General features: G+C 37.8%; 1 protein-coding gene and 1 long non-coding RNA gene across 2 annotated transcripts in view; both read right to left on the reverse strand.

The window, feature by feature from the left end:
* Positions 1 to 2,947: 2,947 nt before the first annotated feature.
* Positions 2,948 to 3,658, reverse strand: LOC111192743 (uncharacterized). Its single transcript, XR_002650122.2, has 2 exons — positions 3,462 to 3,658; positions 2,948 to 3,360 (listed from the first exon to the last, which is right to left on the reverse strand). It is a non-coding gene; the product is annotated as an uncharacterized LOC111192743 (long non-coding RNA).
* A 3,322-nt stretch (positions 3,659 to 6,980) lies between these two features.
* elk1 (ETS transcription factor ELK1) overlaps positions 6,981 to 15,724 on the reverse strand; it is a 38,004-nt gene continuing 29,260 nt past the window's right edge. Inside the window, exon 9 of the mRNA XM_007245848.4 lies at positions 6,981 to 14,897. Within this exon, the coding sequence (XP_007245910.3) occupies positions 14,799 to 14,897 (99 nt within the window). The 3' untranslated portion in view covers positions 6,981 to 14,798. The remainder of the gene's footprint in view (positions 14,898 to 15,724) is intronic.

Genomic DNA, 15,724 nt, shown 5'->3' on the forward strand with positions numbered 1-15,724 from the left:
CTCCTCTCCTCTCCACTCGCTCTCTGAGAAAGGTCAGAGACACTATCTCCACAGAGCAGCAGCACTTCAACACCACGTACAGACTGGACACCAAGGCAAAGGAGATTGACGTTAATTAACTCCACCTTCACAGGCCTTTTCTTGACCTGGAGGAAAGCGTTGGGTCTAATTATGAAGAAAAAGGATGTGCGGCACTCATTAGGTGAGGTTTTACACTGATACGCTGATTAACAGGATTTCCTCACTTAAGATCTTAAGATCTCACCATATACTGAAACCAAAAAAAGGAAAAAAAAAAAAAAAAAACACTGTTGCCTTGACCTCAATAATCTGACTGCTGCACATGCTCTTTAATTAACACGCCGCATATTATAACCTCTCTATCCACAGCACGTACCAATCCATAATCCATAACTCTGACTAAGCATCTTTCCCACATCCCCCTCCTGTGGTGTGTTTGTATATGCTGTGTTATGTGCATTCAGCAAGAACTTGTACATCTAATTATGGTTGGTGTACATTGTGTAATGTGTAATAATATAGTTATCCACAATTTATATTATGATTTTTTTTTTTTTTAGCATTTTTCTTTGTATTATTTTTCTGTTGGATACATGCAGCATAGTCATACCACAGTTTTTGAGGTTTTGACATATTAAACTGCAGATTATTTAATCAGATTGTTTGATGCAAGTTGGTATATACAGTGCCTTGTATATAATAAAAATAGGGTTTAGACAAATTGTGCTATTTACTGAATTGTGCATCCGATCCCGATGTAAATACCTGGAAATAAAAGCTAAAATGTTGATATTTTTATCTAATATTCAGATTTTATTAATATTTTTAAGTTTTCAGTCTTTAGCAAATTTAAATGGATACTAGGATATAAAATACTTGTAACATGTAAAAGTTCTGGTTTCAATACTACAAGTAAAAGTAATATAAAGGTGGGAAAAATGTCATTAAGGACAAAAGCGGTTAGTGGGTAATGCTAATGCTGCTCCAGCAGCAGGTTACAGGCTGATAAAACTCACTTCTGAATGATGAAAGAGCTGACTAGCGCTTAGCACGGTTAGCAGGTAATGCTAATGCTGCTCCAGCAGTGCTAGTCCGAGGTTAGAAACTTTATCGCTGCACTTCAGTGGAGTGGCTTTACTGTTCCTTACAACCTGACTGTTAAAATTCATACATAAGGCACACTTCATTATAAGGCACACTGATTTTTTTTGGATTTTAAGTGCGCCTTATAGTGCGAAAAAATACAGTAACCAAGATTTCTATATAAGTAAGATAATTAAGTATTTGTACTTCCAAACTTGACACTTAAATACTTGAATTTTGGAGGGGACTGTAGCTTTTTCAGATGCACTGTTAAACATGAACCCGCCCTTGTCATTTAGCAGAATAAAGCAGATACTGCTATGACTATGACATTATCTCGGCCTCTATTATCTCTATGCTGGGCGTGAAATGCCCACACAGTCCTGATCAGACTTTCCCAGCTCTTCATTTCAGTGTTTGAAATGGGCCAGGACCAAAGCCCTTATTGGAAATTCTGTTTACATGGCGGCCATCTTTACATCTGACACATATAAAGCCGTTTAATGCTCCCTAACTGATTCTACTGGCCTTCAGCTCCAGCAGAAGTAACATATGCTGAAGCGTCATCCAGACGCCTTAGGAAAGACCAGCTGAAGCTCTCACAGGTGGGGCTGTAGACAGAGAGCTAATCGGGAGTTAATGAGGCGTGTGTAGGATCATCATCAGTGGGCCAGAGGGTTAACGGCAATTAAACCCAAACTGCATCACAGTGTCTGGAGTCCATTCAGCCAAATTGCAGATCACTGACCTCTAACACACACATTTCTGACGTGCCACCTGCATCACAATCAGAAGCCCTAACTGCGCACACTATCAAACACTGTAGCTTTAAACTTACACCTGAAAACCAGCTACCAACAACACCAGTCAGGTTTTTAATTCCTGTGCCAATATATCATATTTTATGGACTATAATACACTCGAATTGTAAGATGCACTATCAATGAACGTCTATTTTCTGTTGTATTTTCACACATAAGGCGCACCAAATTATAAGGCGCATTTTAAGCGAGTTAAACTAGTAAGGAACAAGGGTCTCATGTTTCGCTTCTAATGTGGAAGCACCTACGTAAATAAAACTTATAATAATCTACATATAATCTACATAATAATCTACACAGATTTCTCCACTGAAAAAAGTTTATCTGGGTGAGTTAAACACTTCCATTTACTTACAGCAAGCTTAGATTTCCAGCATTTTCAACACTACAGTTCGCAGCAGTGCTTAGCGCTAGGTAATACCGCCCGACAGCGCTACACTGAGGAACCCTGAGTGTTCTGGCAAGCCAGGGTGCTATCAGCTAGCGGTTAGTCCCACAGTATAGCTTGTTTTAAGACAGTAAACATGCAGACTACAGCCTGATCTGATCACCTCAGAACAGCGAAAGAGCTAGAGCTGTGGTTAGCGGCTAATGCTAACACCACTCCAGTTTTATTGCCATAAAACCTTTAAACTACACATTAAACTACAGTAATATAATGGTTATTGTAATTTTTGCGTTTTATTTTGTCACTTTTGCCACCATACTGTCACTGATTCTCTTAGACCTTAGTTTGAATTGTGTCTTTAAAAAATACCACTACCTCTTTATTCCCCCAAAAAAGTCCAAGAAGTACTCCATCACTGAAGCTCTTCTCTAACCGCCTCATCTGAAGCATACAGCGGATTAGCGGATAATCATTTGGGTATATTTAGAAAGGAACAGCAGGGGCTTTTGGAAATTAAGTATTCCATTTTTATAAAGGTGGTTAACATACCTGGAGCCACGTGACCCAAAATTTGATTGTTGTTATCTTTAGAAAATCAAACAATATTATATCAGGATTATCCAGGAGAAAAATGTTATATCATTAACATGTTTATTTATTTCAGTCATTCAATTCTCACGGACAGGCGGTGGTGTTATCCACTGCACTACACCAACCATCTAAAATAGTGACTAGATAGAAAGAAAAATGTTGTATTTTATAGCTATACTGTATATAAAAGCACATAACACAATCTACAAAGAAATAAAACGATCCCACACAATGCGGTCTTTAACATTACAAGCCTGTCAGTCATCCAGCCTTCTGTATCTGATCCACCTCGTTATGAGCAGAAGCTGTCCTCCATTCTTCTGCTGCTTTATCCTGTAATATAGAGGCGTAGGCCTGGCATATGGAATCCAGCCTCCTGCTGCATCTTTTTTACTGCATAAACATCTCTCTCTTTCTCTCGCTCGCTGGCTCCCTTTCTTTCAACTGCATCGTTCCCTGCAAACAAGACAGACGCAGTCTTTCATCATTTTGCTTCTACACACACACACACACACACACACACACACTGATATATACACACACACTCAGATACACACCCATTCCAACTCCCAGCCAAGTGAAATCAAAGCGAAGTTTGCAGAAGTGTTCTGGGGTTTTGTTAATCAGAGCATTGTGGTTGGGTCCTGCTGTGTCGGTGCATCGCTCACTGCCTTTAATTAATAGCCCCCTCCTCCTCTGCCCGGAGGGCCACCGGCCCCCGAGGAGGGATGACACCAAAGATGGAGACCCCTTAAGGGATGTGTATTTTCAGTCTTTTTTTCGCTCTCTCGCCTTATCCCATTTATAGGACACACAAGCAGGGTGGGGGGGGGAGTCGGGGCTGGGGAAGCTGAAATCTTGACACTTTTTAAAGCTATTTTTAGATGTTTTGGTCTCCGTTAGAAGACTCTGAATAATGACACGCTCACAGCCGGCATAGCATCATTAGAAGGCGTTCGTTTGCACTGTATTCAGGACTGCACGCTATTTTAAGGCTTTAAAGGAATACTTAGGTAATAAACTCTAAACGACAGCATCGGGACAATGAACGCAAGTCAATGCGGATCGGTTCGCACGAACATGCACATGCTAACGGCCTCTCATCGCCTGTTAGCTACATTAGCATAAGTATGGTTTATTAATGTAAATTCGAACTGCAGTCCGACTGAATGTGGAGCAGAAATTTGGACCGCGGGGGAAACTGTGAGGACGGCTGTTTAAAAGAGTTGAGCAGAGGAGATCCTGATTCAAGAACCTGAAAAAGAAAAGGTGGAGTGATCAAACTTCACTTTTAATGGCAGATGGTAGATTTTATTCTAGCTGCAAAGTTTGGCTGGAAAATAATTCAGTATTAATATACACTGACCAGGCATAAAAAAAAATTTATGTAAAGGATTTTTATGTAAAGTAGTTCTGTAATTACACACCTTACCAACTTATTATTAAAGGTCACCTTCCGCGAAAATCCGATTTTTCTTGTTTTTTGTGGAATACAGTAGGTCTCTCCGAGTTGAATGTGTACACCTGCACATTAAACTGTTTTGCAGCCCCCATTGTCTGCAGGAGCTAAGCAAAGAAATCCCCCCTCCCCCCCTCCGAAAAACGGGTGAATTTTGAATTATCTTTCTGCCTACGTAGGCAGAAACTCACAGACCAGCCCACCTTGGCTCGAGAAACTCCCAGAGGCGGAGCTGAAGCGACGCAACATCACCGCTCATCAGTTAGGAGGTGGGAGGCAGTGAGCGGCAGAGCGGTGGAGGGGCGTCGCAGTGCTCCTAGCCAATCAGAGGAGAGATATTTGCATGCTGTTTGCATGTATGAATATTCATGAGCAAAGCTGGAATCCGGTCATTTTGGACACACCCCTAAAACAGTCCATTAAAAAAGAGCTATACAGAGACACTTGAGCACTTTTTTTTTACAAAAACGGCTCACGTCATTCATTCATACTAGAGACCACAACTAGACATTTTAAAATGAAAGAAAAAACGACGGAAGGTGACCTTTAAGTTGTGGGAACTGAAACATAATGCGTGAGAACAAGATAATTAAGGTGTAGGAACGAGATAATTAAGGTGTGGCCACAGGAACGAGATTCTAATGCTAGGAAACAAGATAATTAATTTGTGGGAATGAGAACAAGTGACATTTAAGTGTCTTTTATTTAGAATTATTCCATATCTCACTGCAAGAGACTCCAATATAATCACTATAATTCATTCCAAGATGAAAAAAAAAACAAAACAAAAAAACAATTCACTCTCTATTTTCTTAAATCTTCAAGATTATCCTTGAGTGCTTTTTTTAAACAAATAAAAAAAATACAGGTGATTTTAATGCAGGTTTTCCAGTTGAAAATCAGATCTAAATCTGCTATCAGAGTCCTGTCCAACTTCTATCTGTGGACATGCTTTCCAGTGTTTGGATATGTAAAATATTGCATAATTCATTACAACTGGTGTTGCTAACAATGCTAGCCTGGGACATAAATGAAAAGTGGAGAGGTAAAGGACTGTCAGCCGTCAAAAAGGAATGTCAAACTCTTAAGTCTTAAACTAACTGTATTTTTGAAAATGTTTTTAAATAGAGTACAATTATCAGAATGATTAGCCGTCAACTCAGAAGCAGCGTCATTCCCAGCTCTGACATCAGACTTCACAGATAAATGAAGATGCCAAATAAAACCAGACCCCTTCCTAAAAAACACTAAAGCACACTGAAGCAGACGACGCCTGTCCTCACCAGCCAGGTAAATTGGCTGGACAGACAGTGACAGAGCAATGAAATTAAGAGAGGGAAAAGTGTGACGGGGTGGAATTTACTGCCCGTTTCCTTCACGGGTAAAGCAGATGACCTGCCAAATTCGCTTTCCTCAATTCCACTTGGCAGATGGACTTAAATGAGATAATTATAACGTGGGCCTGACTAATTTTAAAGATTCTGAGAGCATTATTCACTTTATTCTGTGCGACAACAAGGAGAGGCCATGTTTGTTTAGTTAGTTTGTTTGTAATAGATCTTCCACTGCAGCAGCAGACCATAAATATAACCTAGGTTACATTCACAGTAAAAAAAACAAACATACAGAAAAAGTAATACTATAATAGTAAGTTTTCTATTATAGTTTTTACAAAATAAGGAGAATTTTTAAACGACACAGAAATATTGGGGTCTTGAGGGGTTTCATTGTACTTACTGTATTTTTCGGACTATAGGACGCACTGAAAATCCTTTAATTTTCATAAAAATGGTCAGTAAAGCCACTCCACTGAAGTATGGTGTTATAAGGGTGAGTTTTCAGTGAAGTTTCTCCAGCACTAAGGCTGGAACAGCAGCATTAGCATTAGCCGCTAACCACAGCGCTAACTTTTTCGCATTGGACTGTAGTCTGCAAGTTTACCATTTTAAAACAAGCACTCAGTTTTCAAAATCAAGCACAGCAGTATCCGCAGTAGGTGGAACTTACGGTAAAGTTGCTGAAGGAATTCATTAGAACATTTGTGCATACAGTATAGGGCTGGGAGATATTGTAAAATTAAAAAAATTAATCTCAATATTTTTTTAATTATATGAGAGATTCTTGGTTTAAAATTTCAGTTCTTAAATAACTTTTTTTAATTTGTAAATAAATAGCACCATTTAAAAGTTATTTCTATTTATTATTTTTTTTAATGTATAGTAAGCAGTCCCCTTTAATATAAAAACTGCATGTACGATTAAACACAGTGCAAACATAACCTCCTTGTGTTTCCGATAAACGTGGGAAAAATATGAAAAATATATAAATCACTGCCACATAAATGAGTTCTTTGCAGATTTCTGACAGAAGAAAATGTGGTTATCTACTGAGATTCGCTCTGCTGGATTATATATGTAAAGATACAATCTTGACTATCCCATTTTGAATTACTGTATTAAAACATTTAATTTAATTAATCAAATTAATTTGATTAACCTCCCAGCCCTAATACTGCATATGGTCAAGGGAAAAAGTAGAGGCCCACTGACTGAACCCTGTGGTACAACGGCCCTGTATCTTTAAGAACAGAAACAAAGAACAAGGACAAACAACAAAATAAAGAACAAAATAGCTTTTTATTCACTTTTTTATATTAGTTCCATATTTCTTTAGAAAACAAGATTAATATCTAACATACACACAAACAAAGTAGAATGTGCAGATTAAAAATATTTTGTCTCTCTTTCCAGTAAATATATTTGGACAGTTAAAAAAAATAAAAGCCCCTCCGTCCCTTTTTCTAAATAAACTCCCAGAGAGGGAGAGAGTGACCCTCGTCTGGGAAAGGGAGTCCAGGCTACAGATCTGAAATCCAGGTCCTCTACTCGGTCAGGACTAGCACTACAGAAAGTTCTCTTTTCCCCTTTTACACAAATAATAAACGTGTAGCGCAAGACTTCCCAGCACATTACTGAATACTGAACCATACGATAGTAGTTCCCACATGACATATCAGAGAGAAGAATCAAGTGAAGAGACACCTGGCGACAGCAGAAATTACTGGGTGTTTCAGTAACTTTTTAAAAAGACACGAATAAAACGAGGCAAGAAGGATCATCTTAACAGTTTTGAGCCACCTGCACTTTCACTCGGCTACCTCAGGTCCGGATCTCCAACCCAAACCGCCCTTTCCTCAGCTCTCAATAAGCAAAAAACAGCGTTCAGCAGTAACTTGGATCTCACAGCTCATGGCAAAATTGATAACGTCAATCTGTGCTGGTATATAAAGCAGAAACAAACAAACCTACATCCCAATAAAGTGGTCCCAAACCTGCAGGACTGCCTGTTTCTCCCTCTGTGATCATATCAATTATTTAATAAATGGCTTTTGTGTGTATGTGTGTATGTATATGTGTGTGTGTGCATGTGTGTGTATATATATCTGTGTGTGTATATATGTCTGTGTGTGTATAAGTAACACATGTCCCCACTTGCATAAAGGTTAAAATAACAACGACATATATATAAGCACATGCTGGTCATAGCTTACAATTAGCTTTCTTTGCACAATTAAAACTTGCACAAGTACAATTTTTGCACACTTTTGGTTCGGGGAAAGAAAACATTTACAAAAAAACAGAGCAAGGAATTTTCTTTAAACGTTACATTTCTTTTAAAGATGCACACGATACATCCCGATAAACGGAAAACTGGTGAACATGTTCCCCAAAACATGAAAAGAAGAACAAGAAAAAAAAGGAAGTAAGAAAGAAAAAAAAAAACAACAAAAAGAGAAAAATAATAATTTAGACAAGGTCATACTAAAGTGCTGATTTTAAAGATGGGTTTATCACTGATTGATAAACACCTTGCCAATTTTTGAGGACTTAAGATTAAGGCCTATTTTCTTTATCGTGGTAAACAAAGTACAACAACGAGTACCTGAACAGTCTTCAGAGATTTAAGAAGGTACAGCATTGATTTGATTGGTTTGGCTTTAGTATCTCCAACAAGGCTCATGAAAAGCGAGCTTCTAGAAGAGTTTCACTCCAGCCCTCTTTAACATTAACCCTTAAACATTAGCATGGTCTGCGTCACATTTAATTTCTGGACCTCGACTACCCTTCTCTGTGTGTTTAAGTAACTATAGGTTTAAATAGGATCTCCGGTGGATTTGGCGTTTTACAGAGACTTGAAGACTATACATATTACACATGTTGTAAAGTAACATATGACATTGCAAAGACTTTTATTAGTAACATGTATGTTTCTAACTGTTCCAAATCAGAAGAAATATGTTTGCATGTATGAAAAATTCATGAGCAAAAGCCAAAATTCTATCGTCCCAAGCATAATCAGGGTCTCAGATCAGGGCTGGAGCTAAACTTTTCACCAACAGATTTGGAGACTGGAAACAGGTTACTCACAAATCACAAAAAAAAAAAAAAAGCTATAGCTTTTTCGACTGTACAATTAGTTGTGAACATTTCCTTCAACCAGTGCTGCTGCTGCTGTCACAAGAAAATCTCACTCTTTTTTTTAGTGAGAGCTTTTCTTCTTGGCCCAGCAGCACAAAATCAACTCCTAACACCTTGAAGTTTCTTCATAATTGGGTGACGGCAGTGAAAAAGACGCTGATGCCTTTTTTTCTTTCTCTCTTTTGATTTTTTTTTTTTTTTGAGTTTTGCAGATGTAAGGTTTGTCATGGAACAGCAGGGAGATTCACTTCTCATTTGTTTTCCTTTCCCTGCTTATTGATATGACTGATACGACTGCAAGACAAAAGTTTGCCATCAGAAGAAAAAAACATGCATAAAATTCCAATTTCATTGCGATATCTGCTGAACTAGAGCTACCCACCGTGTTTAACAAATATACAAACATTTTTCTTGTGAAATTCTGCATATTATAACAGAATACCTCTTTCTCACATCTAAAATAGGGTTAATAATATCAATACTCTTGATCTACATAGAGAAAGACTCTACAGAAGTCTTGTACAGAAGTGTAACAAAAATGTATGGCTTTCTTACTTTCTTACTTCTTTCTACTGTTCAATTCTTCTCTTCAGTTTGAAATAAACAATTAACATTCTTTAAAAGAGGGAAAGTACTGATCTTTAAAGACTACTGTCAATATATTGATCTGTGCTGAAGGGGTTCACGTCAACTGATGGTAAAAGAGGCGAAGTCACAACTGCAGGAACAGAAATCAGGTACACAAAGCGTCAGCCATTCAAAAACGAACGCAGAATACAGTATATCACAGAGCTAAAGCACAGAAACAGATCACAGCCAGGCTTCCTGAAGCACAAGCAGGGTCCAGTCCTCTAGCCGGAACAACTGTAGGTTCCATAATTACACAAAGCCTGACTGGAAAAGCAGGGGACAGTGCTGAGATGCTTCCCACAGAAAGGTACCAGCGATAAGGACAAAAAAACGACAAATAATGCTCACAGTGACAAATCAAATACTGCAGGCCTTACAGAAATCAGAAGCAGGAAATTAACCTCGAGTCGGAGAAACCAAAAGCTGTGTGAAATGGATTTTACGTCTTCAAATCGCTACACTCTTAAAAATAAGGTTTTCTAAAGGGTTCTTGGACAAAGCAAAGATATTTTTTTCCTGGTATTTGCTTATTTAGGAGCATCTTAGGGTGTACTCACACTGGAGCACGGTTCTACCCCCTCCCCACTGGCCTGCACTCACGCTGCATTTGAACAATCCGTGCCCGAGCACACTTAAGCCAATACTAACTGCTCAGTGGGCTAGCCAGTGTTCATTAACGAATTCAGCACCCCCGTAATGAAAAGCATCCTCTCTTGGCAGCGTTTCTTCTTTATTAAAACAAGAGATAATGCACTCTAACTTTAACTTAAATACGCACCAAAATCCACGGTTATCTTAGTCATGGTTACATACATTTTAACACGGCTTAATATTAATAAAGGTAAAAGGTACCCGCTACCCACGTTTTTTGAGTGATACCACAGAAGAACCATTTTTGTTCTATAAAGAACCTTAGTTGTTTGTATAAAGAATTGGAGGTAAGGGTTCAGCCAGAAACGCTTAATTTTCAGGGGCAAAAAAAGGGGTTTTTGCATGGACAGGAGACCAAAATGAAGACAAAACCTACCTATTTATAAAAGATATGCATACACCTGGACAGGGCCCAAGAGCATGATTTCATACACTTGAAATTAAACACCTGAATTGAATGATAAAGTGGTGTGCTCCAATATTTTGTCCATATCATGTATAAGCAATTGAGCAGCATGATTGGGTGCTTTAGAATTGGCGAATTTGTCTACATGCACTTCATGCTTTTCTTGTTATTGAGTTGAATTTCCTCCCTTTGACTTGAGACAATGTAATTAATCATAGCAGCTGAACATTGCACTCCTTTAATCACTCTTTCAATACAAAAACGATCATCTGCTCAGCTCAATGTGGAAGTTCTTTGAACGTCCTTCGCTCTTGGTTCTTCTACAGCATCGCTCTCTCAAGAACCCTTTCAGATCCTTCATTTTTAAGAGTGTAAGAGTCTAAACAAGAGCAGTTTAAAAAAGACACACATTTTTCTGGCTGTGCTCTTCTGGATTAAACCAGTATTCCCAACGTGCTACCAAAGTATTCCATGAGACGACCACTAAAATCCACCCCATCACTCTATAAACTCCACACCAGCGATTCAAGTAAAACTCTGCATTATTTACACACATTTTCTACTTATTGGTGTAGATTTGCCAGACTGAGAAGACAAAGAACATTCAGCGTCTGGCCCGAGGGCTTTTAGGACATCATGTGTAACTTAGGCTACTACTGAGGAGTCATTAAAATCCTGAAGTTTGTGGGTCTACTTGTCAGATTGTGTTTGAGGTGATGGTGCACATGTGCAACAACTGCACAGTCAGCGTGCATTGAAGAGATGACTGTAGTACAGATCTACCAGTGAGGTGTGCTGTCGTTCAAAAATGGGGTAAAAACAGACCAGAGAAGAGGTCAAATTAAACAGCAGCGGCCCTTACTGTCCCTTACTGCGGCTCTTACTGTCCGACTGAATCATCCCAGGATCTAAATTACAATTACAGATTACAGATACATGATCATTTCAATCAATTCAATAAAAAAAAAAAAACGATGCCCAAACGATATATCGTGCAGCCCTAGTGAAGCGCATAAAATAAACACAATGAGTGTCGAAACAAGGAGGCGGTGTTAATCCAATGGTGCAAATGGTGTATGTGCATGTTGTTAGCACAGTAAATAAAAGACCTAATACCTTAATACTAACTGCTAGGGTACACAGACAGAACAGACAGAGCTGTGTGTGTGTTTGCTATCTGTATATTTGCAATATGCCCTGTATGTTTATAATTGGGAAACACTGCAGGGCAGGCTGCTGGGAAGAGCACAGCAGGCTGCTGGGATATAAAGACTGAACAGATTTTATACAGAATCATGCTAACACCCCACAGCACGCAGCTCGGGTGGGCAAACCCCTTCCTCTCTTTAATCTGCTGAAAATGAAAGCAAATTAAATATCTGTTATAAATTCAGCAGCGCAAGTAAACAAGCTCTCCGCTTTAAGACTCGAACGTCTAGCCTCCTGCCCACCCTGGACGCTCCAGCCCAGCCTCTGGAATCTGCACCAGCTAACTGCTAATACTAAATAAATGTTATGGTCCTATTAGTTTTTTTTTGTTTATCAGTGGGGGGAAAAATTAAATATTACAAAAAAAAAAAAAAAAAAAAGCAAATAAAAATGTATGTTTCAACTTTTTGCACTGAAAATATGGAAAATAAAGGGGGAAAAGAGGAATAAGAACCAAAAAGAAAAATAAAAATATCTACAGTTCACAGCATCAAGACAAGAATCAAGCTTATTTCTAAAAAATACCCAACTACTGACTGAATTTCATTGAGCATCAAACAGAGAAAAGGAGTGTAGTGACTGATCAGTTCATACAAAATTACTGTCCAAAGAGCCTCAGCACATTTATAGCAACATGTTCTGCTCCAAACTGGATTATCGTCAGCTATTTACTTCGTCAAAATACACACACATATATTCGGAAATATATATATAAAAAAAAAAAAAGGATGTGTGCGAGTTTGTATTTGTTTGCTTTACATTCACTGTGGATCTGTAGCTGATAAACGTTAAAGTTTAACGTTTTGGTAGCGTGCTGAGTCCTGTAGCCCTTTCATGTGACAAATATGAAGAAAGAAAAGAAGAGAAAAGGAGAGAAAAAGAGAGAAGAAGAGAGAAAGGTGGTGACGTGAGTGATGGTTGCTTTTTAAGAGGCGTGGCAAAATATTAAATGCTGAGGTCTCAAATTAAGCTTGTAATATATAGCTCATTATATTTATACAATATATATTTATATGCTATTTACGTTCTCTCTCCATATATACATTCTCTGGTGGACACAATATATTATATTGTAAGCTCAATATATTTTTTGTGGCCTTAATGCATATATTTTTAACCTCATATTTTTTTCGTGTTAAAGAAATATCTTGTGTCCTCGAAATTAATTGTACTCAATCTATTGAGTATCTTTTGGATTGTACATATATTATATTCTGTGCTCAGTAAATAGTCTTGTTTCTCAAATATATATTTTTTGGCTTAAAAGGATTTATTTTATATGTTTCTGTGATCTAAAAAAAAATGTCTCCTCAATATAATTGTACTCAATGTATTGAGTATCTTTTGGCCTGTTTATATTTTATTATATTATGACCGTAGTAAATAGTCTTCTTGTCTTCTTTATGGCTCCAAAATATATATTTTTATATGTTTTTTGTGATCTGACAAAAGATCCTATATATTTTACATTATGAGCACAATACATAGGTCTTGTTGATCCAACATATTTTTATTTTCATATGTTTTATATATTTATATATTTCTGGCTTAAAAATATATATATTTTAAATGTGTTTTTGTGATCTCAAAAAAGAGAAAATGCTGTGTCCTCAATATATTCATACTCAGTGTTTTGTCTTATGTCCTCAATATATTCCATAGTATGTCAACAGTATATGATCTTGTAGTCTCAATAAAACATCTATATATTATCACCACTTCGCCCTTTAAATTTTTATTTTGTATTTACACTATATTTTCTTGTGGCCACGCCTCATTAAAAACAGCTGCCTTGTCACTTTAAGGATTTTAAAAGGATCTGTAAGAGAGAAAAAGACAAAACGACAGATAAAAAAACAAAAACAAGAGAAATAGAGAGATATTTAAGGACAATGAAAGACAAATGCTGCAGCACATACACAGATACTCAACTGGATTCTATACAAATCGCTGGTCTTTGGTCTCCTCTGGTGTTTTCTTGAAAAACAAGCAACCGAAAAACTACAGAACATAAAACTACAAAAGTTTCCTCGCGGCGCTGACGAGGCGTCTTTTCTTTCAGGAGATCTCTGTCAGAGCAGACAAAGAAAAATAACAAAAAAAAAAAAAAGAACTTAAAACTGGAATGGGAGCATATTAATCTGTACAAGGAGAGAGTTCATAGAGAAAGGAATGAAGTCAAAGCCTAAACGGTAACGTCGATACATTCTGCGTCTTGACAAGGAGTTGATCATCAATGATGGTGCTTCTTTTTCCTCCGCTTCCTGTTTCCTCTTCCACGTGTCAATGGATGGCCATGTCATTCCACTGTTAATAAATGTCTTTAGCAAAATAGATTCCATGTAGTTATCCTTGGTCAGAATCCAGAATTGTTAAAATAGCAATTCCTTTTTTTTTTAAAGTCCTTTAAAAAACATAGTAGGTTCATCATGATGGTTGCTCTGAGAGTTTATACAAACAAGTTCCGTACAAATAAGTGAGCTTTCACTGCCCTCTGTCTGTCCTCCGCCATATTTCAGTACTTCAACGTCTCTCATAAAGAAATAAAGGAACAACATCCAAAAAACCATACCGTCAGAGCGACATCTGCTTCTTCAGGATATACACAATAAAACACTGCCACTCATTAGCAGGTGATGAAAGATTTAGAGCAGAAAGAGCTCAAAGTTCAATACCCATATGCATCTGCTGCTAAGAGTAGTCCTTAAAAACGGAAAAGCTGATGCACCAAAACGTCCGACAAAAATAAATAACGTACAAGAAGAACAAAAAATTTTTTTTACAAACGAACAAACAAAAAACAGAACCTGAAAGAAACCGTTGAGAGTATTTAGTCTGTAAAAATGCCACCTTTCCGTCCTGAAGCAGGGGCTGCTCTGGCCGGGCTGAGCGTGCACGCCTCCTGCTGCTCAACCCTCACTGGACCGGAAGCTCTTCTGAACACCAATCAGGGCCTGTTATGGAGTGTGCGGTCTGTTCATTACCTGTCGTCAGCTTCTCACCGGCTGGGCTGGAAAGTCAATCACCACGAAGGCAAGTAAAGGAGCCAATCACAGGCCGGCTATGGTTTCTGCAGCCCCGGGGACAGCACGACAGGAGTGGACAGGCCGTCCACACTCAAGGCTGGGATGTGGATCTGATTGCTTCCGTTGGAGGGGAACTATCAGGATGATAAAGACAAGTTAGATCCAGGGTAACACATTTCAGCACAGAGAAGAGACAGAGAGAATGTTAATAAATGGTTTACGTGATAAAATAATGTGACCTATTTGTGCTCCTGAGGTGAAATATACTGTGGTGCAATTTATACAATTTATATATTTCTGCAGTATGTAAATGATACATCCATTACACAAGCTAATGTGGCACATGCCACTTCATTTTTTTTCTGTACATAAATGTACTGATTCACTGCACGACTATTAGAGTTTACTGTAGAAATACTCAAATAAGCAACTAATTTTAATATAAAGCTTTTAGTTTATTGTCCACACTTTCCCTTCCACCATAAAACATATTTCCATTCCACCTTAAAACGATGCATTTGTTACATTGAGTCTGTAGCATAAGTTAAGAGCTTTATGAGTTACATTTCTGCTTAAGTTGTGCAGAAATTATAAACACTTTAAATAAAACTAAACCTGTATTCTTGCTTGAATAATCTGTTCCACCTTAAAAGCTGAAGATATTCAGTTGAGTTCAGCCTGAAGCCTGCGTGTTTCACCTCAGCAGGTGAAATGGTAAATTAGCAGCATTTAAGGTGGAACGGTACATTAGCATCACTTAAGTTGAAATGGTAAATTTGCAGCATTAAAAGTAGAATGGTAAATTTACTTTATATGTTGACCTGCCAATAAAACATGGGATGCACTAAAAAAAAAAAAAACTTTTGTCTGAAACTGTAACCAAACAAAAAGAAATATTAATCTGAAAGCAGAAATTAAAACTGCAGTAAAAGTAATCCACTGATCAAGGAGCAGTTAATGT

This window comes from Astyanax mexicanus, chromosome 12, assembly GCF_023375975.1.
Source record: "Astyanax mexicanus isolate ESR-SI-001 chromosome 12, AstMex3_surface, whole genome shotgun sequence".
Taxonomy (NCBI): domain Eukaryota; kingdom Metazoa; phylum Chordata; class Actinopteri; order Characiformes; family Acestrorhamphidae; genus Astyanax; species Astyanax mexicanus.